Raw genomic sequence first — 23,126 nt, 5'->3', positions numbered from 1 at the left:
CTCCAATAGTTGTTAAGAAGTATCAACACTAGCGAAGGTTAGCTCTAGAGGACACACAAAGGTCACTCTAGCCAGAGTCTTTTCCAACTCCTTTTCCTCTTTCCACTAGCTTGATTCCTTCCCTTGTGGTAGTGGAATCAAACCGTTATAAACTTTCTAAGGCACACCATAATCTCTTGGGTGCTCTCCGACGATGCCTAGCCATCTAGGATCGAAGAGTCCATGAGTAACAAATGCAAATCATGAGATTGACAAATATGCACAAGTGCTCAAGGGTGGCTTGCTCTCAATTTTGAATCTCACTCAACCCACAAGATGGATTTTGCAAATTGGATCAATCACTCACTAAGAGAGGGTTGGAGACTATTCTCAGGGCTCAAAACATGTATAGAAGTCAGCAGAATCAGAAGCCTCCGAAGGTGGAGGCTTGGGGGTATTTATAGACCCCACTCAAAAACGCGTCTGGTATCAATACGAACACGTCCAGTATTGCCTGCACACTGCCAACAGTCACTCAGTCAGTGGCACATGTGAGGTGTCAGAACTCCTGATGATTTTTAGAACTTCCAACCCCCGGAACTCCCGACGAACCAAACTGAGAACACCGAGAGTTATTGTGGTTAGGCCAATACCGGACACGTCTGGTATTTGCTGCCATAGCTAGGTCAAGTCAGCTCTAGTGTCACTCTCTCACTCAAACCTCACATGGGTTAGCTTGAGCACTTATTAATAATCATCTATCAACATGATGCATCCCTCTTAATAGTACGACATACCTATTTACTCAAGATCAAATGAAAACAAAATTTGAACCGCTTGACTTGATTTCTTTCAAACCAAATGCCATAGCTTCCAATCTTCGACAAGTGAGGGTGTCAATCATGTTAACTTTGATTTTCTCCTTGAACAAAGCCATCTTGAGCATGTGACTTGATTCCAAACAACAAATGTGAGTAGACTTCAAATGTATCAAATCACTTCAATAATTCATTCAAGATTTGATCCTCCACTTCAATATGACCATCATGGTTTGATTAGTACCTCGACTAAATGCAAGTACTTTCTTCTTCACCCTAGCTAGGTTCCTCAGTCGCCAAGCCATTGCTTGCCCTTCACCCTTGCTTAGTAGCTTGAAGCCTTTCCTTGCTATCTTCACCATCTCAAGCCATCAAGTCACACCTTATGTTGAATCATCCATTAAGTTCAATTATAATTGTCTTTCATTGTAGCAAGCTTTAGAATGTGAGACCATTCCATATGCAATTCCTCATGTCTCGTTAATCAAAATCATCAACGTGCTTGCTTTCACATTATTCATAGAAGTCCCACAATGCATAAGCCTTGCATGAATATCTTTTGCATTATTGTCTTGTGTTTGAACTAGATTGTTTATACAACAACACATCATTTTGGCTTTTCATCAAGTACCTGTGAGATATCCCATTTCATGTCCAGCACTTAGCACATAGGTTAGACCTTTAATCATGTTGTCATTTAATCATCCAAAACCCACTAAAGGGCTTGATGCACTTTCAATCTCCCTCTTTTTGGTGATTGATGATAGCTTGATTAAAGCTTACAAAAAGATATTAGACATTTAAGCTTTTGGATTCAATGATTTATGAGAGACTCTCCCTTAATATGTGCTTGTGAATAGAATTCATAAAATGACCTCAAATGTCAATAGCACATATTAAGACACATAGGAGACTCCCCCTAAATCATTGCATCCGTGGGGTGCAAGTGTGTGTGACAAAAATAAATCCGTGATGCATATGACAGGATATATCACACAAGAATAAATATAATAGCATCACACCATACATTTTCACTCTAAAACACTACTAGGAATATCCACTTCTATGACGAACAACTTTCATCACTAAAGGAGCCAAATTTGTCATAATTTTAATTTTAGTTTTATAACGAATTTATGACAAAAAATGGTTCGTCATAGAAGTCACGTTGCTGACGGTAGTTAAACATTCATCACAAACTATCAATATAACTTGCATAAATGGGTAAAATAGATCACCAATGTAGACTTAGGGGTTTAAACTGACAAATTCCATGAGTTTTGGTGAATCTGTGTTTCCAGCAGGATTTAATTAGAAAACCGTCAAGGAGGATCTCTTCGTCAAAGGAAATCATGGAATACCACCGCGTAACCGATGTGGGAAGACTCTAGAAGACTCCAGGAGGCTCTCCACCAAAGCGCGGCACATGTCACTGACATATGGGGCCGGCCGGCCCCACATGTAGGCCGCTCGGCCCCTGTGGGTCCCACATATCATCCTCGTTGCTATATCGGTTCTCCACCACCTCCTAGGTTGCATCTACGCCGTTTATTCAAGTCGGTTTGGTCCGAGGGATCAGGATTGACGTTTTGGCCTATATATACCTGCCTGCACCCCCCCTTAGGGCATTATGCATTTGATCCTGAGAGCTGAGAAGCTAGAAACCCTAATTCATATTTCCACTAGGATCGAGGCTAGCAATCAAGAGAAGATTAGTCCATGATAGGATCTAGTCTTGTATTAGAAATAGTGAGATAGAGTGTGAGGGAAGAGTTTTGGAGAAGTCCCGGCCTGTCGTTGCTCTCTCTACGGCTTGTACTCTGGCGGAATCAAGTACTTCTTGAGCTTGCTTCTAAGATTTCTCTGGTTATCGACTTCTAATTCAAGTATCTTGTTCATATTATTGTTCAGGTTTGCGACTCTCTTATGAGTACTTTAATCCTTATAGCTCCTAGGTTAAAGTAGTATTCATAGTGTAAGCGTGGTGCTTAGACTCAGTTACTCATGGATGTACCATATTTTCTGGATTGGTGGTAGCTCGTGAGGGTGACTCTTATAGCCTCATTGAATCCTCTGTAGTCCACCTCCCGTTAGTAGGCCTAGCAGGACCTTGTTACTATAGGAAACATACTCTGCCTGTGTTTTCTCTAGTAATATCCCTAGAATTAAACAATAGAAGACAAAGCTTATCGAAGTTATAACTAGAAGACCTTAGCAGTCCCTCTACGCTCCTATTATCTAGCCTTGATTGAGAAGTTGGTTAAGTTAGAATTGGTTATTCTCACCCCATTCTTTTGGGTTCAATATAAAACTGGGTTACTCTCGATGAAGTGCTACAACGATATAATATTTGTGCACTTGCTGATTATTCTATGTGCATTAAATTATACCAACACCCAGCGCATCAGCCTTTGCATGCGGGGCGCTCATGCGTGTGATAGGGTCATGACTTGTATTTAGCAGAGCGAAAAGCACATTCGTGCATAGGGCATTGTCGCTCCCCCATTGGCTGCTGCTGGTTCCACCGTTTGCTCTCGACTGTTTACTATTTGCTGCTCCGTTTGCTGTAGTAGGAGCCATTGGATAGAGAAAGCTGTGGGGGCTGTGCGTCAGTGAGAGTGCTGGAGGGAGCCATTACTCCTGCCGTTGTCTTTCTCATGCGCTGAGAGGAGGGTGGCCGGTTGGACCAGCTACATGGGGCCGGCTATTTCTCTCCTTCTTCCGCCTTCTCTCACCCTCTCTCGCTCACTCTTCCTCATTATTGCGAGAACCAAAAAAAACAAGCTTTCCTCTCATCTCTTCCTCCCAAAGCTTTGTGCTTACCCTAAGTGAGAGATTGAGATTTAAAGTGTTGATCTTGTGAGATTAAAGAGCATCTCCTCTCCCTCTCCTAGCTTGTTGCTCATTTAAGAGAGGATTTGGGGAAAACCCTAGTGTATGCATTTGAGGTTGCATATTTGGTGGCACTAGGTGATTCTTGTAATTATGGATTTCTTATTACTCTTGGTGATTGCTGTCACCTAGACGGTTGATGATTTGTTGATTGGTGAGGGGATTTGGTGATTGTGTCCGTCCCCAATCAAAGTGCTTGTGAGGGGTTGTTGTGCCTTCCCCGGCGGGGTGCCAAAGACAACTCTAGTAAATTGCTCGTGTCATTGAGTTACCCTCACTTGTGGGTAGGTTCTTGCGGCGCCCAATTATTGGGCTAGGTGTGTGATACCTATTAGCCGCCGAACCACCAAGTGTTGGTCGATACAATGGGGACTAGCATGCCGGCAAGCACGTGAACCTCAGGAGAAAAATCTTGTGTCCATTGTGATTGGAATTCTCCTGGTGATCCATTTGGTATTCATTGATTGGTTCATTGTCTCTCGCCACGACGGTATAATCACCTTACTCACTCTCTTGCATTTACTTTGATATATAGTTGTGTAGCAAAGCTCTTTAGTGTAATTAGTTTGAGAGCTTGCTAGTTTGTTGAGTAGCTTGTCTCGTGAAGCTCTTTAGTGTAGTTAGTTTGAGAGCTCACTAGTTAGAGAGTAGTGACATTGCCATTGATTGATCTAGATATATTAATCAACTAGAATTGTAGTGTAGGTGGCTTGCAATCCTTGTAGAGCTAGAGCAAAATTGCATTTCGCCTTATAGGTTACTAACCCTTTGCTCCAGTGAATTTATAGAATTTTTTAGGCTATTCACCCTCTCTGGCCATTTAGAACCTTTCAATTAGTCGACTCATAAATAAGTGTCCACAATGAGAGCTTGCGAGGCTTGTAGAGGAGCAGTGATCCAAGAGCTCGACTCAACGGGGACGTAGTTTGTTGACAAACAACCAAACCTTGGGGTAGAAACAATGGGGGCATAGTTTGTTGGCAAACAACCAAACCTTGAGGTAGAAATCACTGTGCCACTTGTTCTCGTTGGTTTGCCTACTACACTTGTACAATTCACTTTGTTTAATCTATAGCTGGTGCACTTCCTCTCTTTTAAATTATAAGACGTTTTGACTTTTCTAGTGTACTATATCTAAGTGCATAGCCAAATCTACGTATCTAACATCTAGAGGGAGTATTCGTTAAGTTTGATTAGCTCGATTAGTTAAGTAGCATAATTGGATTGTGTGTTCTAATGATTAGCTTGTTGCTCAAAGTAATATCAGACTGAGTAAAATACATCCATAACGAGACAACAAACTTCAATAGTTCAATTTCAGTCACGTTCCTGTTCTAGCTGCAAGCCGAACTCGAAGAGCCGAAGAGATTACACACTTAGTATACGGTCGAATGATTCGCTGACACGTCAGACGTTCATCTATCTCCATTCTCGGGCACAGGGAGGCCTCAGCGCCACACGCTCGCCATCCGCTGACCGCTGCTACCTACTCGTACCTGTAGATGAAGTCGGAGTTGCCGACCATGGCATTGAGCACCTGCGAGACGAGGAAGCCGCTGCCGGCGAGGACGGCCACGATGAGCAGCGCCGTGACGGGGTTCTTGAGCAGCTCCACTATGGGCTGCAGCACCGTGTACGCCACCCCTGTGCTCACCGTCACCACGTACAGCGCGTACCGCCGCATGTTGTCCCAGAACTCCTCCACCAGGGGGCCCTCCGGCCCCAGCGCCAGGGCGGGGCCGGCACCCGCAGACAGGGCCAGCGCCACGGCCACGCCCGCCGTGATGCCACCGATGAGCGCCCACGTCGGCAGTGGGCACGTCCTGCCGCCGGCGGCGCCGGCGTCGTTATTATTGCCGGCCGCTGCGAGCTCTTGACGCGGGTGGCTCTCCTCCGTAGCTGCCGCGATGCTTTCGTGAGGTGCTACGGCGAGGAGGCGCTTTGCGTGCCGTTGTGGGGTTGGTTCAGAGGAGGAGAGCCGAGCTCGGACGACGGCGGTGGCGTTGAGGCCATGGCCGCGTCCGGGAGAGAGGCGATGTAAGTGGAGGGCGCGGTGGAGAAGAGAGAGCTGGTTCATCTTGTGCAGTCTCTGGTCTTCGACTGCTTGGTACCTGTTCTTCGTGATAAGCCTCTACCTAGTTCTGATAGACCTCTGATCGTGTGGGCCAGCTCTAGCTCTGGTTCCACGCCGCCTGAGCAACCATGGTGGACTGGTGGCCCTGCGGAAGCCGGACCAGATATTCCTTAGTTTCCTTTTTTTTTTTTAAGATAAAGGAACAAATGTATTCTGGTCTCCCACATTCATAATCGAATGGGTACAACCAAACTGAACTATTACAAGACCATGGTCTAAGACCACAAGACTGCTAAGCAGACTCGCCCCAACTCCAAACTACTGATAACCAAACAACCCTTGCCTTGACTAAACACAACCCAAAAGATGCAGCCAAACCACATAATGATAAACAGCTAAACCCCAACTCCAACTGTAGCTAAACCGGCAACACTCGTAGTGTCCAATCACAGGCAGTATATAGCAAAAACGAAGCTAGTTCTCTAAACTGTTTTGTTGCTTCGACACAGAACTTCTGAAGATTTGCAACCATCATTTCCAACTCCATGCATCCAAACTTCATAGCTTTCCTCTCTTCCTTTTTTTGATAGCTGTAATCTTCCAGTACATCTCCCTGAGGATTACTGTTTTATTCTCTTTTGATTTCTCCACCCACTGGATCCAAAAAATTGCAGTGACAAGCCTTCTAGATACCTGCAGCCCTCCTTCATCTTTCTTCCCTCTTCCTCTTTAGACAACATGGACCATTGTCTGATCCAAAAAGTCACCCTGAAAAGTACCTGCAAGCAAGAATTAGTAACTCGATTTTGAAATACTGCCTCATTTCTATTCAACCATAGTACCCAAAACATGGTTGCAATCCCCACTATTATTTGATTTCTTAGTCTAGGAGCAAATCTCCTTATCCAAGATCCGAACATGTGAGTTATGCTTTTAGGTGGTTGAAAGTTAAAGGTGATGAACAATGTATTCCAAACCGATCTAGCTATTCGGCAGTCAAAGAAAAGATGTTGGATATTTTCTTCTAACCCGTAGAAGGTACACTTAGTATCTCCTTTCCATCTTCTCTTAACCAAGTTATCCTTTGTTAAAATCACCCCTTTCTTTAAATACCAAAGGAAGACTTTAATTTTCAAAGGTAATTTTGCTTTCCAGAACACGTTATTCTCTGAAATCCTCTCTCTTTTCATTAGCTCCCTATATAGTGACTGTGTGGAGAAAACTCCATTCTTTTTTATTTGCCAAATCCTTAGTTTCCTTCTAAAGCAGATGAGCTATAGTTTGTTGCACCGTTTGATGCGTAAACGCTGTAGGAAACCCGGGGTTAGTTTTTTTATTAATTACACAGTACAACGCACGCACACTTACCTCTAAGAACGAAAGCACGTAAACACTACCCCTATGGTATCTTCGAAGACTGGATCGACAAATCATCGATACGAGATTGACGAAGTCACCACAGACGTCTCATTATCGACGGAAACACGAGATTAACGAAGTCACCATAGCCGTCTCGTTGTCGACTGGAACATCACCTACCACAAAAGGTACGGAGCCGTTAAATCCCGGACACCTGAGACTCTTATAACCACTAAGCTACGTGGCCTTGGGAGCACGCCAAGCAGCCAAGCAGCAATGCCATGACAATTTACAAAGTGCCTTCGTGCTAAATTGTCAGGCTGGAACCATAAAACTGCACTATCTATGAGAAAGAACAGAAGTCCATGATTTCTCACTTGAATTTTTCCAAAACAAAATGATTTCTCACTTGTTCTTCTAAATAACGCACTAAGCATAGCACACTCAAAGAGATATTGAGGGTTACTTCACATCCAACGCAATTTTCAAAAACAAGTCATCATGATCGTAACTCTATAATTTCACATTTGATACAATTGTTTTTACTGTACCGAAGCACTTCAGTTTGTGCAACTCTTCAGCCCCAGTGTGTAGATACACACATGAAACTCAACGCGATTTGAGTCAGACCATCGCCCATGAAACAAATCATCAAAAACAAAGCCTAAATGAACTATGGATCTTTTATTGACGATAACTAACATACAAACCACCATGAAGATCTATCTTCAGTGGACTCCCCAATTCAGACCTTGGAAGGAGCACTTTCCTTGTGGAATATTTTGTAGGCATCGCTGTAGACAGCTACTACATTTGATACAACAGCAAGAACAATCATGAAGACCGCCAGAATTTTGTCCCACTTCTTGGCAATGCCTTGTGGATCCCTGATATGCCAAAAGTAAAAGGGATTAGAGGTTACCAGAATGAAGTGTCTTTCAACAACTAACCATCATGGCAGCAATTGTTGTAAAAAAATCATGGCAGAAACCAATCCATAATTTCGTACAAATTATAATCCAGCATCTATCAGGTCAACTACATATTTAAATATTAGCAGCGTGTACCTACAGTCATAATCCACAAATATATCTTAGAGTAACCATAGACAGGGTTTATTTTCTTTTATTCTCATTCCCCACATGCTCAGAGGTCCATCTGCATGCTAGAACTAGAAAAAAAGTACACCAAACTAGGCGAATAAATCTGCTGGAAGGAAACACAGTTACAACTATTCTGAACAAAGTTTTAACAGCATCAAGTTACCTTAAAGTGATTGCAGCTGGGAAAATAAAGGCAATACAGACAGCAGCAGTTGCCCCAGTAAACTGAAAGGCATCCCAAATACTAGGAATGAAGATTGCAGACCCAAAAATCACTAGGAGGAGCAATGCTGTCATTATGCCAAATCTTCTGTTGTCAGAAGACAGAGGCCTTGCAGAGGAGAAGAGGAGCCCATCCAAATTAAGCCTCAATGCATGGAATATCATGGGGAACACAAGCATAAGGTGAACAGCATAGCTCACTCTGACAGCATCGTTTAGAACTGAACTGTATGGGATCCCAAGATTTGAATCAAAATTGGAGAGCACATCAGAGAGTGTAGATTCACCAAAGAGGAGATATCCAAAGAAACTTGTTGTGATGTAGATAGCCGAGCATAGTGTCAATGATGTATGCACTATTGGCTTGATTTGGGAAGAGTCCTTTAGCTCATTATGAATTGGGTGAACTGCAAAAATGTAAATCAGATCTCCTTAGACAGCTGAGAAGCAAGCAATTTTTTCTCTGGGACTTGTTTGTACACTAAAGACGTCAGCTCAAACAAGTTGTAGGGATAGCTATCAAACTAGCCTATGACTATTTATTCATTTTGTCATTTACATGCATTTTTATGCCCCTGACATTCACATTATTCGTCATCTGCAACTTTCCAGGAATGCAACTACAAAAATAGCAGTGTGCACCTTTTCCATTCTGTTTGTAATAAGATTCGTTATCTGCATGCAGAATTAGAAATTGATCATACCATTGTAATGGCAAACATAAGCGGTGACAAGAACCGGCACTGCTGTAAAAAGTTCCCAAACAGATGCCAAATCAGGAATAGTGGGAAACAACTTGGGCATTGGAATTTGTCCACCTATCAACTTGATGATAGCAATTCCTGCAGTAATAATAACGAATACAACCGCCAAAGCAACAGATATTGTGGATGTATAGCTCAGTGAATCTGCAAGAGAAAAATTCAAAGAATCGCATGTTCTCAAATATACAGTACTGAACCAAATATCCATTAACCTTCTAGAGCCTGTAATAACTTCTTGGTAGTTCAATTGCTTACCAATACGCTTCAAGCATGCTAGTGGAGTAAAAACACAAAGGGTTGTAACAAGGAGAACAAAGAAACGCCCATTCCACCAGTGTATTCCAAACCATCCTTCTAACACACCATAGTGATGCTCACCACCAGAAGTGGTTCCAGAAAGCACATCACCTGTGGTAAACAATGAACATTTGTATGTCTGTAGGAACTAATATCCACAGTTCAAGGCATCAACTGGGGAAACATTGAACCGTGAGGCAATCATGGTAAGCTACCATCAAACTGGGGAAACATTGAAGGAGTAGCATTTTATCAAATTTGAAGTATAAAATGCAGAACTGAAAATGTTAAAGGCATATGATACTAAGTGCTTCTGGTTGGCCACAAGTGAAACAAACTCACATTTCCTTTCAGACAGTATCTATGGAATGGAATATCTTATTCTAGAATTTACACCAACATCCCATGGGGTCTCAGACCTTATACAGAAATAGGAAATACATATGCTACCAATTAACAAAGATGTTTTCCCGTAACGGGACGAAATTTATTGAATGCAAAAATAGTCAATTGCCCAAAATTCCATTTCTCGTTCGGTGCGCATGCTGCACAGGAAGCAACAGTGGAACAACATCTGCTCCTAAATCCACGGTCAAGACTCCAGAACAATCCGAAAACTAATTGAGCTAACTTGCAGTAGAATATGTAAGTTCAATTTCTCAAACCAAGGACCAAGACACCACAATCCTAAGAAATTCAATGAGGCAAAGAAGAAGAAAAAGATGAATTGCGTCGAAACTGGCTGCGCCCAGATGATGTGTTTCGTTTACCAATAATGATCATGTAGACGATCATGACCCCGACGTTGTTGATGACGACGCAGACCTGGAGCAGCCTCCTGCCCCACAATCCGAAGGCGTTGCCCATGGCCGCGCTGTAGGAGCGCGCCCCCACGGCGCTGCTGAAGCGCACGAGCAGCTCGATGGAGGCGTCGGTGAGGAGCGCGGCGAGCACTATCATGACGAGGCCGGGGACGAGGCCGAGCACCTTCATGGTGGCCGGTAGCGCCATGATGCCCGCGCCGACGATGGTGGTGGAGAGGTTGAACACCGCGCCGGCGAAGGAGGCGCCGTCGAACTCGTGGAACGCGGAGGCACCGGCGTCGTCCTCGTCCCCATCCCGCTTCGTGGGGAGCAGCGGGTCGCTGGCTCCCGCGAAGCGGTCGTTAGCGCCGCCGCCGCCCATGGTCAATCTCCCAAAACAGCAGATTCTTGGAAGAAATTGTACACGCACACACAAAAAAACACCAAATTCTTGGGCAAGGTCACAGAAAGGGACTATAGAAAAGCTAGGATCTTTGTATCAGCTGTTGGCTACTGACACTCGTACAAGAAATTTCAAGAACTCAAAATTTTCATCAGTAGCAGAATCGCCACAAATCTCGCGGAACAGGATAGGAGATACAGCAAGCCAAGCGAGGACTTCGATTGGCTGCCTGGCTGGGTAGAGATTCTCTCCCGTGCCGTTGAAGCGACGGAAGTGGAGCGTATTGGCTGAACAAATGGGTAGAACAGGAAGAGGATCAGGAAAAACGTGCTGCCACGGCTCTCCGCCTCCCCCTGTAAACCGCGATACAAGGACGTGAGGAGGAGGAAGGCCCAAGCAATTTGGTACGGAGAGGCCTGACAGCCTGTTGGCTGGGGGCTTATAAGCTAGCTTATCAGCCAACAAACAATAATTTTTATTTCACCTCAAATCAGCTAATAATACTTTCAGTCATGGCTTATTAGTCAAACAAACTCAAACGAACAGGAGGGGACCTGTGGCAATTTTTTGCTCCATTTTTTGTACTTTTTTTTGGAGTAATTATACACTGTAGTTCTTGTAGCTCTATGATTAGTTTTTTTTTTTTTGCGAAGCTATGATTAGTTGGTTTTAATGTTATGTCAATGTCAATGCTCGGAGGGGTTAGTTGTCGTCATCCAGTTTTGTCATGTAGAACATGGTGCTGTATGAGTAAATAATAATGTTGCGCAAAAAACGCAAGCCAACAACGTTCGTGAAAAATAAAGGAATATATCATTGACCAAGATCCAACTCATATTCCAAACCAAACCTTAATCAAATCGGCGAAAGACAGTGAAAATTGAATCCAGGTAGCCCTGAACGCCAAACTTGGCAAAGACGAAACAATCTGTCTTGGCAGGATTGCGGTGAACCAGTCTTGGTCACTACAGTGGGTGCGACCTGATACATCTTGAAATTAGATTCTGTATCGATCATTATTAGACACGAGTTGTTCTAACTAGTATAAACACCACAAGTCACTACTATTGAAAATGATATGCTTACATCAGCATTTACCGAAACAAAGTTCAAAAAGGCTATGTTCCAAATGGAACGCAATAAAGCTCCTGATCTTGATGACTTCCCTGCAGAATTATATCAAGTATTCATGAAAGTGATAAAGGAGGATTTAGCGGCGCTTTTCAATGATTTTTATGAAGAACATCTACCGCTCTTTAGTCTAAATTTTAGGGTAAATATCCTTCCACCTAAGACTAAACATACAAAACAGATCCAACAATACTGACCAATATGTCTTCTTAATATCATCTTTAAAATTTTCACAAAAGTTGGCACAAACAGAATCAACAAAGTAGCACAAATAGTGGTGAGTCCATCACACACGACCTTTATGCCAGGCAGAAACATAATGGAACGCGTGGTCATATTACACGAGACCATTCATGAATTCTACACTAAAAAGCTTAACTGAGTGATTATCAAAATTGACTTTTAAAAAGTGTCCTTCCTACAACAACCCTTGAGAATGAAAGGCTTCTCTCTTAAATACTTCCTCCGTCCCTAAATAAATCAATTTCTAAAATCCGTGACAGTCAAACTTTTTTAAGTTTGACTAACTTTATAGAAAAAGGTAACAACATCTATGTCATAAAATGAGTCCTTATGAAAATATATTATATGATAAATCTAATGATACTAATTTGATATCATAAGTTTTAACGTTTTTTTCAAGAAATTCGGCCAAAGTTTAAAAAGTTTGACTTAAGAAAACTCTATAAATCTATTTATTCAGGGACAGAGGGAGTAGTACAATTAGATTAAGAGCTTTGTCACTGTGGTAGTGTGGGTATCAAAGTCAATGATGACATTAGACACTACATGCAAAAAAAAGGTCTACGTCAAGGCGACCCAATATCACCTATTTTGTTCAGCATCGTAGTAGATATGCTTGCACTCTTAATTAAAAGAGCAAAGGATGAAGAACAAATAATGGAGGGGGGTCATCCCGTAACTTGGAGATGATGGCGTGTCGATTCTATAATATGCTAACAATAACATTATCTTTATGGACCACGACTTAGGACAAGCAAAAAACGTAAGACTTTTGTTGTGTGTTTTTGAATAGTTGTTTCGTTTTAAAATTAACTTTCAAAAGAGTGAAATCTTTTGTTATGGCGAAGCAAAAGATTTTGAAGACCAATACATAGAGCTCTTGGAATGTATATACCTTCAGATATTTAGATATGCCAATGCATCAATGGGGGGCATGAATGCTTTTTTCGGAGAAGAAGGTAGAGTCTTATTTATTCAGACAACATAATGTTTTGAGGTACAAAGATAAAGTCTGGTCTCCCAGGAAGCCAAATATGTCTCCCTGGTGCCATTGCACAAACACTTTTAGCAAGAACATGTGCCTCATTGTTATAGACTCTACCCCTCATGCTTAAAAACAACTTCATGAAACAAAGTTCTTCTAGCATTAATTTCCTTCAAGATGGTGGAGTAAGCACACAGGCTTTACTTCTGCATATTCATTATTACCTCCATACAGTCTGAAGCTATTACATAATTCTTTTCACCCAGATCAAGTACCAGCAGAGTTGCTTCATTGCAAGCCAATGCTTCGAGGGAAGGAGGGTCAACAAGACCATTAATAACCATTGCACTGGCAGCAACATAATTCCCTGAGCTGTCTCTACATATGACTGAAAGGTCCTTATTTGGTTTTGGTAATTGAGTGACAACCTTAGGTGGACTAATATGTGTTTGAGTGAGATACACAGGTGATTAGTTCACAAGTACATCATGTGTGAGCAACCTCTGCCATGGAGGTGAAATGGCTTGGATGTGTTGCAAGACTCACACATGTGATGAAGGAGCTCATTGCATATGAGATATGACACATGTGACCAAGGTGGAGAAGATCAAGACAAGGCTTAGCTCGACGGACCGGTTGCAAGTGTGAAGGGCAAGTTGAGTGATGACTTGGCGCCGATGGACCGAGACAATGGTGAAGAGCAAGTGAAGTCAAGATCGATGAACCAATACGATCACATGATGATATGAAGTGGATCATATCATTTGATGATTGGTTGGTGCATGTGTTGCATCAACAATGGAGGAGATAGAATGGAATGCGCAAGGCAAAGGTATAACCTAGGACATTTTATTTCACCGATCAAAGGTTGAGTAGAGAAGTGCATGACCAGGTTTAGGATAGATGGTCGTACTATCAAGAGGAGCAAACTTGTTTGCATATCAGTCATCTAGTGCCACTTGAGCGATCTGACTTTGCATATGTGTTAGGATCGAGTGGCGTGGCAAGAAGAGTGCTAATCCTTTGGTAAAATGTTTGTGAAAAGCTAACACACATGCACAAGTTAGTGAACACTTGGTGGTGTTAGCACATTTACAAAGATGGTGAAAAAGGCAAAGAAGAGGAGGCAAAACTGGGCTCGGTGTGCTGCCTGGGTGGCACCGCCACCCTTAGGGCGGTACCCACCTAGAGGCCGAGAGGGAGGAGTTGGCTGGTGCCCTGGGGGGGCACCGCCACTGCCTGTCCGGTGGCACCACCACCCCTAGGGTGGTGCCCACCAGACCAAGGCCGATAGCAGCAGTGGGTGACTCGATCACCACTGTGTCTGCGCGTGCACTGCCGTGTGGAGGACTGTGGCACCGCCAGGGGCTGTCCAGTGCACCGCCCCTTTTCGGCGAAGAGCGGGAGAAGGCGAGGGGGGTCATCGCCGCGGGCACCGCCATGCCTAGGGCGGTGCACCGCCCTATTTTTCCAGAGACGTGGTGTTTCGGGTGGTTGGCCTGGGTGGTCACCGCCACCCCTGTCCGGTGACCAACGGCTCGTTGGAATTCGACCGTTGGGGAGGGCACCGTCGTGTCGTGCCCTCGCAGAAACTAGCAGCTTTGCTCCAACGGCTCTATTTGGCTTGGGGGCTATAAATAGAGGTGGAGCTTAGGCTTGGGCTGGTTACTGAGCACCCTTGAGCCTTGGTGGCTTGTGTAGGTGTGCTTGGATGCCCTCTAACTCACTTGTGCTTGCAAGAGTGCGATCCGATTGTGAGTGAGTGTGATTCTAGTGCGTTGCATCGTGAGGTTGCATCGAGTGGCACTAGGTGATCGAGTTACAAGCTGGTGGTGCTTGTTACTCTTGAAGGTTGCCACCTCCTAGATGGCTTGGTGGCTTGCGACTCCGTTGAAGCACGCGAGAAGATTGTGCGGTGCTCCGGAGGAGGATTTGTGAGGGGGATTGTGCTCACCCCGCGGGGATCGTAAAGAGCAACTCTAGTTGGGCGTGTCATTGAGCTACCCTCAGTTTTGGGGTAGGTTCTTGTGGTGCCCGACGTGCGGGCTTGGCGGATGATGCCAATTAGCCGCCGAACCACCAAGTGAGCGGTCGACACAACGGGAACGTAGCTTGGTGGCAACCAAGTGAACCTCAGGAGAAAATCACTGTGTCAACATTGTCTTCATCATCTTCTCAATGGTTTGCATTCCGCAAAACACAAGCTTGCATTACTTTTATATACATTGTGCTTGTGTAGTTGCTCTTGTAATTAGTTGGCTTGTGTAGCTTGCTAGTTACCTTCTTGCTTGTGTAGCATAGAAGTAGCTCCCTTGCGTGGCTAATTTAGTTTTAGTAACCTTGTTAGTCACTTTGATTAGTTTATGTAGCTAAGTAATTTGCGCTCTATAATTTGGCTTGTGTAGCCTTGTTATTGAGCATTGCTAGTGAGCTTAGGTGTCTTTGTGCTTTTGCTTACTAGATTATGTAGGAGCTCCCCCGGTTGGCAAAATACTAGTTGCATAGGTTTGTGTGACATTGCCACTAGAATTGATTAGATGAGCTCTAGCTAGCTCGGCACCTTAGTTGCATAGTTAGGATCTTTGTAAGGTGCTAGAGAACATACAGAGAGGGGTGTAGTCTTGACTAGACTGATAGTTTTATTTTCGCATTTGTTACGGTTAGCCGACGCGATTAATTTTAGAAAGGACTATTCACCCCCCTCTAGTCCGCCATCTCAACCCTACAATGACACCAATAGCTCCTTTGTTTTTAGAACGCGCCACCGCACCATCAATATTAAACTTCAGAAAACCTTCAGGAGAATGTATCCATTTGGGAGTGGGCTGCTTGTTTCCTATTATTTTTGTTGTTTTACTGTCTTCAGAGTACCCAGCTAGTTCCATGTCATCCATGAATTTTGAAATAAAATTAAATGTTGATAGGGGGCTTTGGAATAAATCTTCATGTAATGCCTTCCGCCGGGCTCCCCAAATTGCCCAACAAATGATTAAAAGTTTTTGGAAATCCTTTTTAGATAATGTTTCTTGCATAGAAAATAACCATAGCTTTGGATTATCAATCACAGATGTGGCAATATGTTCTGTGAGCTCCTCATCTACCAGTGCCCAAACACACCTTGACATTGTGCAATCAAAAAGAGCGTGCCTCCATGAGTCAATATTGGCCCCACATATTTTGCATCCACACTGGTCACTCATGGACCTTTCTTTACGAACTTCACCGGTGGATAAAGAATTATGTGCAAGTCTCCAAGCAAAAATATGAATTTTTGATGGTACCTTGACCTTCCATAATGATTTCCATCTCTTTCTAGTTGCTTCCTTGTCTGAACTTCCAGCATTAGAGTCAAGCCAATCTTGTCGTTGATTCCTAGTATGGACAAGCATTCTGAAAGCAGATTTAACAGAGAAAACTCCACTCCTTTCATAATGCCATGCCCAAAAATCATCTTGTCGGGAATAACTTAAAGGAATGTTTTTAATTACCTGGGCATCAAATTCATAGAAGTACTTCTGTATGACATCCTCCTTCCATTGCATAGATATGTTGTCTATTAACTCACTAAAATACCTTGGCGGATTTGATGCTTTAACTGCAATAGGCTTCAGACCACCATCCCTTGGTAACCAATTATGGTCCCATATTCTAGTAGTTTCACCATTACCAATTCTTCTAATCAAGCCTTGTTCGAGTACGTCTCGTCCATCAAGAATAGCTCTCCAAATTTGTGATGGTCTACTTCCTAGGCTGCATCTAAAAAATTATTATTAGGAAAGTATAAAGCTTTCAGCAGCCTGGCACTTAGGGATTTCGAATTCTGCATGATCCTCCAAGCCTGCCGGGCAAGTAGAGCCAAATTAAACATCTCAAAATCTCTGAATCCGATCCCGTCAAGATATTCAGGTTGAGTTATCTTTCCCATGACACCCAGCAGGTTTTCCTCTTCCCTTCCTTACTACCCCACCAAAATCTTCGAATCATTGTATTGATTGCTTGACAAAGTCCTCTTGGTAACCTAAAGCATCCCATAGAATAAGTAGGAATTGCTTGAGCTACAGCTTTGATCAATACTTCTTTGCCAGCGGCTGAGAGACATTGTTTCATCCATCCTTGCACCTTATTCCATACTTGATTTTTTAAATATTTGAAGGCCCCATTTTTTTGACCTGCCCACATCAGTAGGTAATCCCAGGTATCGTTCGGTAAGAGCTTCATTATGCACATTAACCTTTTGTTTCACCTGCTCCTTTGAGTTCTCACTGCATTTTTTGCTAAAGAAAATTGATGATTTATCATAGTTGATTCGTTGGCCTGATGCATCATAATAATCGGCAAGCATTGATTGAACTCCTTCCGCTACATTTGCTCTCACCTTGAAGAATAGAATACTGTCATCTGCAAAAAAAACAGGTGGTTTATTTTTGGAGCATTTTTTGCCACTATAATCCCCATATCATGTTCCCTACTGTTATTTAAAAGACATGACAAGCCTTCAGCACAAAGAAGGAAAAGATATGGAGAAATTGGATCACCTTGTCTGATTCCCCTGGAAGGTTTAAATTTTTCTAATTTCTCTCCATTGAACAGAATTGAGAAAGATACAGTAGTGACACATTTCATGATTAAGTCAATCCATCTTCTGCTAAATCCTAGCCTTTCCATGATGGCTGATAAATATGTCCATTCAATTCTATCATATGCCTTTGACATATCAAGTTTGAGAGCATAGTAGCCATTCTGTTTTGTGCAATTCGTTCGCATAAAACGCAGACATTCATAAGCTGAAATTATATTGTCAGAGATGATTCTACCAGGGACAAATGCAGATTGCTCTTTAGTAGGGATGAAAACGGTACGGATATTTTCCGACCGTATTCGAAACCGAATCCGTTTAGAGGAGTTGAAATCTGTCCGTATCCGAGTCCGGATATCAAACATCCGATACCGTATCCGTATCCGAATACTCAAATCGCATATTTATGATGTCGATATCCAATCGTATTCTATCCGACATAGTTGACACTATCCGTATTCAAATCCGAATCCGGACAGAAATATGAAAACAAATGTAATATCGGTGATATCCGTCCGTATCCGATCCGTTTTCATCCCTACTCTTCAGAGATTATCTCAGATAGGACAGACTTGGGGGGCATGAATGCTTAAGCCCCTAAGATTTATTTGGAGTTAGTTGGAAATTTTTATTGGGCCAAGCCCATATATTTCAACAGAGGGCACCACCCTCTTGCTCTCAGAGTGGGCCGAGCACGACGAAGATCCTCTCGTCTCATTTCTCAAAAAAAAAAAAAAAATGAAGATACTCTCGTCTCTTGCAAGGCTAAGGAGGGGCTTCAGCGTCACCGTCCAGGTGAAGCTCGTGCCGTACAACCCGTTCTACCTGGACGTCTCAGTGCTGTGGTCGACCAGCCGCGACATGGGGCAAGGCTTTCGGTGGATCCACTTGGTGGAGAACATCTCCCTCGACTTTGATGCCTTGCGCGGCGACGGCACCAGCTTCGTGCTACCAGATTGGCATGATGGGGATAACCTGCAGTGGAAGATTGTTCCTTGGTGTGAGTCTCCCTACACAGCTTACTAGTTGCTACAGCTTTTGCATCGTTATATGTTTGTTTCCTAGTTTTGCTGTTTTTTTTTGGGAACAAATTACTGTTGACAATTTTGCTCAAAGAAGCACAACAAAGGCAAGTGGACAGTGGAAACTGATAGCTTATCTGTGGGATATTCTATATACAACATTGAGTAGAGTGAGGATTATTTAGGATTTGACACTCCATATCTCAACGACGACACAAGTAAAAATACAATGTTATATTTGGAGTTATTCCCCCATCTGCAGTTTATTATGCAAGGGATTAATGTTAAATTTCCAAAATGGGCTAGCAATTCTAACATCTCGTTTTTTTTAAACAATTGCGAGGGACATTTTAGCTACCATTTCGCTAGCTCACTGGCCCAGTTACTGCTAGAAGAAACAACTCGTTCTTTACAAATACACCATGAAACAGCAAACCGGCAAATGTAGCAGCGTGGAAAGTTTCCTTCAAAGACGAAATTATCCTACATTTATGGAGGATAAAAGATCTTCATACAGATTATAGATTGGTTCAAGGCTTTGTAACTCGGGTTATTGCTATTTAGAGTAACTTCAACGGTCTCTTTATATTGTTAATAATGGATAGGAGAATAGAGATTTTATTAGAAAAAATACACCATCTAACACAGGCACACAGCTTCTCTAGTTAGATATTCGAATATAGCCATCCTCTATTTCTGGTTTCTCGTTAGCCAAAAGATTGAGAGCGAGGTTAGCTCTCTAGAACAAACCCAATATATAAAAAATTTATTGAAGAGTGAAAAGATATAGAAAACGATTTGTATTCAAATGGCTCTCCAGATAATGATTTAATGATTAAATTTTAGAAAGACTCCTGAAGACGCTCTTAAACTTTTTATGCTCGGGAGTTTGAGCTCCCTCTTTTTGTTTTATCTTTTGCCTTTTCCTTTTTAGCTTTAAATCGTTTCTCTTTTCTGTTTTCTATCTCGTTTTCTCCATCTTTCTTTGTGTGCGTGTGGCTAGCTCCTTGCTAGCACGTACTATTGGGCTGTCATTTTTAATAGAAAATAAGCTTCCGGTGGGTTTTGCCCCCACAATTCCTGGTTAAAAAAAAAGACAAGGAGTACTGGGTTTAAATGTGCCTAATTTGCATGATTTAAATATGTGGCTTCTCGCCGGATGAATCTAAGATATATAGGGCATGTTTGGAATGGCTTATTTTGCCAGCTTTTTATTAAAGAAAGTAGGTAGTTCCAAACGCATTACTTATGGCTAGCTTCTCTTAGAAGCACTTTTACCACACAAAACCTGAGAAGATGAGAAGCCCACTAGGAGAGGCTTTTCTTTCACGCCACCGCCTTCTCGTCTCCCCCGCAACCTCCACATCTATAGTGTCATCCACCTCTCCATGCTCCCCTAGTGCCCTTTGCCACCCCTCGCGCCCCCGGCACACCTATGTGGCCCCTTGAACCCATGGCAATCTCTGGCCTCCCCAACATACCTCCGCCACCGAGCTCTCTCTGCTAGCTCCTCTGGCCGCCTTCATGTTCGGCATCAGTTTTGATCTGCAACACCTCCTCCTTGTTGGCCCCGGGCTCCTAGTAGCGCAAAGCATGGCAGATGACCAATGGGTAAGGACGAGGGCGCGATGATAGAGCTTCGGCAGTGGAGAAAGGGGTTGACACAACGATTGGGCGGTGACAATGGCCGAGTGGCTGAACCGGATAATTAGGGTGTGCCAAACACCCTTGCTTAACATTTCTAAAAAGCTCCTGTCGGGGTTGTAACCCTAGGGTATCTCGGGGCACCGATTAGTTAGCAGGCCACGCGACCCACAACTCAGCGAAGGCCCAAACGACCGAGGCCCAACTGAGCCGAATGCATCTATGCTAAGGTCGACCATGATCCCTCCTCCAGCCTTGACCGCACGACGCTCACACGTGACCTCTCCATCGTCACGAGCCCTAGGAGGGACATAAGAGGTCGAGCCTAGCCGACGCGCCCGCTCTGACAGGAGCAAGCATGCCACATTGACCCCGCAAGGACCAAGGGGACAACAGTCACCTCGGCCCGGTCAGACACCACCCCTATGCCATGCCGCACCAAAGGCAACGGGTATGAAACCCACTGTCCAGATACGGACTGACAAGACGTATGTATGATCCCACCCACTATAGGATGGGATCCACGATGAAGGTCTCAACACAGAGGTCATTCAAACCAACTAAAAGCCCTAACCCCGATGATTGAGGACGTGGCCCTCAGCCCCATGAAACGACTAGGCGATCGACGACCCGGGGCGTCTACTAACTCCCGTACGACGTCCTAGGAAACCAGGAGATGGCGATGAAGGCCATGACGGATACAGCGTTGCACAGGATAGCTGACGAACTACCAACGAGGCTACAATGCCGCCATGACCGGCACAGTAGCACCACGTCACACCCTGCCGCAACATGGCCTAAAGACCATGACGATAGCCACGACCGAACATGCACCAGAAGATGGCGTAGCTTGCAAGCCAAGTTAGCTAGGCCCTCCCTCAGGCTCTTGACCCCTCGGTCAGGAGAACCTGCTTTTTGTACAAGCAATGGCCCTAAACTCTATATAAGGGCAGCCAGGGCACCCATCTCGACACGGTTCACATCCTCTATCATTCCATTCTTTCACCATTGTAGTAGGGCTCCTGGAACTTCTCTTCGAGCAGCCCTTCACCTAGCGTAGATCTTTCCATCTCTTTCACTATTCTTTCACCCCCATAGTAAGAACTTCAGAGCATTCAAGCGAGGAACATGCACTCGATCATCTCTGAGACTAGACATAGGGCTCTGGCCTGAACCAGTATAAATCCTCGTGTCTATAGGATGCTACCATCGTCTTCCTAGAGCAGCGCGATAATCATATAAGTTTACTAGTCTGGTTTACAAAACACTGATAGTTGGCGCGATAGGTAGGGGACAGTCATGCACTCTCGATTGTTGAGAAGGAAGCGATGGCTCCTCGCATAGTCGGTGATCTTGCTGGCAGAATGGCCCACGCCGGCGACATCCACTGTGAAAACTATGGGTTTACCGGCGTCAAAGGGCCAGCTCCCACGCCCGTCTTCAGCCACGGTCTAGACCTCCACCTTGGAAATCTAGATCCCGTGGCCTACGGTGGACACACTCTCGGAACTGCCCATGGGGGTTCCATCCCAGAGTTCACCAACATAGGGGGCCCATTGTCCTCTCTCGTCACTAGCTGTGGCCAGGACTCCACCCAGGAAGCCAGATGGCCATGGCTCATGGCAACCTCGCCCAAGGAATGGCCCACGGCGGCCACATCCCCTCAGGGAACCACAAGATCGCCTGAGCCAGTAGGGCAATGCCCGTCACTAGCTTTTACCTAGTCTAGACTAGCCGCGTGGCAAAACTGGACCCTACGATAGAATCTCACCCCAGACAGCGTCTCTACCATTGGAACGCAACGAACCAGGGCACACATGAACGACAAAACTACTTGTCTCCACACATCGTCCTTGTTAGTAATGAAGCCATTAACCGGCACCACACCACGCAGGGTCAAGCCCAAAACTAGGATCCGATCCTGCATAATGGGCAAGCTATGCAACACGCTTCGGAGGACTATTAGCCGTTGCTCGGAGGCGTGTGCATCTGAGAAAGAGGGCCTCCGAGCATCACGCATCGTGATGATGGATCGAACCACATTGCGCTCAAGGCAAGCTTGCACAGCGATAGGTCATGACAGTTCCTCGTCAGAAGCGGTAGCTCCACCTGAAAGCGGAGACACGGTGACAGCGATGATGTCGCACCAAGAAGATTCAAGCGCCAGAACGCTACAACATGCCAGGTGCGAATAAGCCCTCCTCGGGGGCTTGCAAGCCCCTTGAGGATGTCATGCTAGCAAGGATTGGCCCAAGGCCACCCGAAAGGTCGACCCATGCCAGCTACGATCGTTCAAAGTGGTAAAGAAGCGTCTGCATCAGCTCACGGCCCAGGGACTACGACAACTCCATCGCAAGGAAATGCTCGGGGGCTCGTAGCGCCTCGAGCAACAACTCCACCATGAGCCAACGCTTGAGGGCTCGCCATGCCTCGAGCTACGACCACCAGTTCATCGCCAGCTTTCGGTACATCGGTCAGTCACATCCACCTTGACCTTAGCCTCATCACCCAAGCACATCCACATACACATATGAGCCTACCAATAACCACAAAAACCCAGGGTTGACCCTTAGAGCAAACAAGGTAGCATGATATCCACGCAGAATGTCCCAGTAGCGCTTAATTCCTGAGTGACTCGATCCAATCTGTCCTCGTGGCTAGAAGCGACTCACTTGCGGGGGCTACACTCGCAGACATACACACACAATACCCATGGCACAGCACTATTTGTCATTGCCCTAGTGATTGAGCCGCCCGCTCACTTTCTTCTCACATCGAGCCAGATCTGCGACCTACCCTCGACATCATGCT

At 44.4% G+C, this 23,126-nt stretch overlaps 2 protein-coding genes across 2 annotated transcripts; both read right to left on the bottom strand.

The window, feature by feature from the left end:
• Positions 1-4,958: 4,958 nt before the first annotated feature.
• On the bottom strand, positions 4,959-5,932 carry LOC136520096 (uncharacterized). Its single transcript, XM_066513497.1, has one exon. It carries the CDS (start codon positions 5,764-5,766, stop codon positions 5,176-5,178), a length of 591 nt encoding a protein of 196 aa, XP_066369594.1. The 5' UTR covers positions 5,767-5,932; the 3' UTR covers positions 4,959-5,175.
• Positions 5,933-7,604: 1,672 nt separating this feature from the next.
• On the bottom strand, positions 7,605-11,112 carry LOC136520095 (amino acid transporter AVT6A-like). The gene is made up of 5 exons (XM_066513496.1): positions 10,279-11,112; positions 9,467-9,619; positions 9,152-9,355; positions 8,389-8,854; positions 7,605-8,009 (listed from the first exon to the last, which is right to left on the bottom strand). Exons 1-5 carry the CDS (start codon positions 10,691-10,693, stop codon positions 7,868-7,870), a joined length of 1,380 nt encoding a protein of 459 aa, XP_066369593.1. The 5' UTR covers positions 10,694-11,112; the 3' UTR covers positions 7,605-7,867.
• Positions 11,113-23,126: the final 12,014 nt, after the last annotated feature.

Source organism: Miscanthus floridulus, chromosome 18, assembly GCF_019320115.1.
Source record: "Miscanthus floridulus cultivar M001 chromosome 18, ASM1932011v1, whole genome shotgun sequence".
Lineage (NCBI taxonomy): Eukaryota > Viridiplantae > Streptophyta > Magnoliopsida > Poales > Poaceae > Miscanthus > Miscanthus floridulus.
Note: the sequence above shows the minus strand (reverse complement) of the source record. Positions and strands in the feature narration are given on the sequence as shown.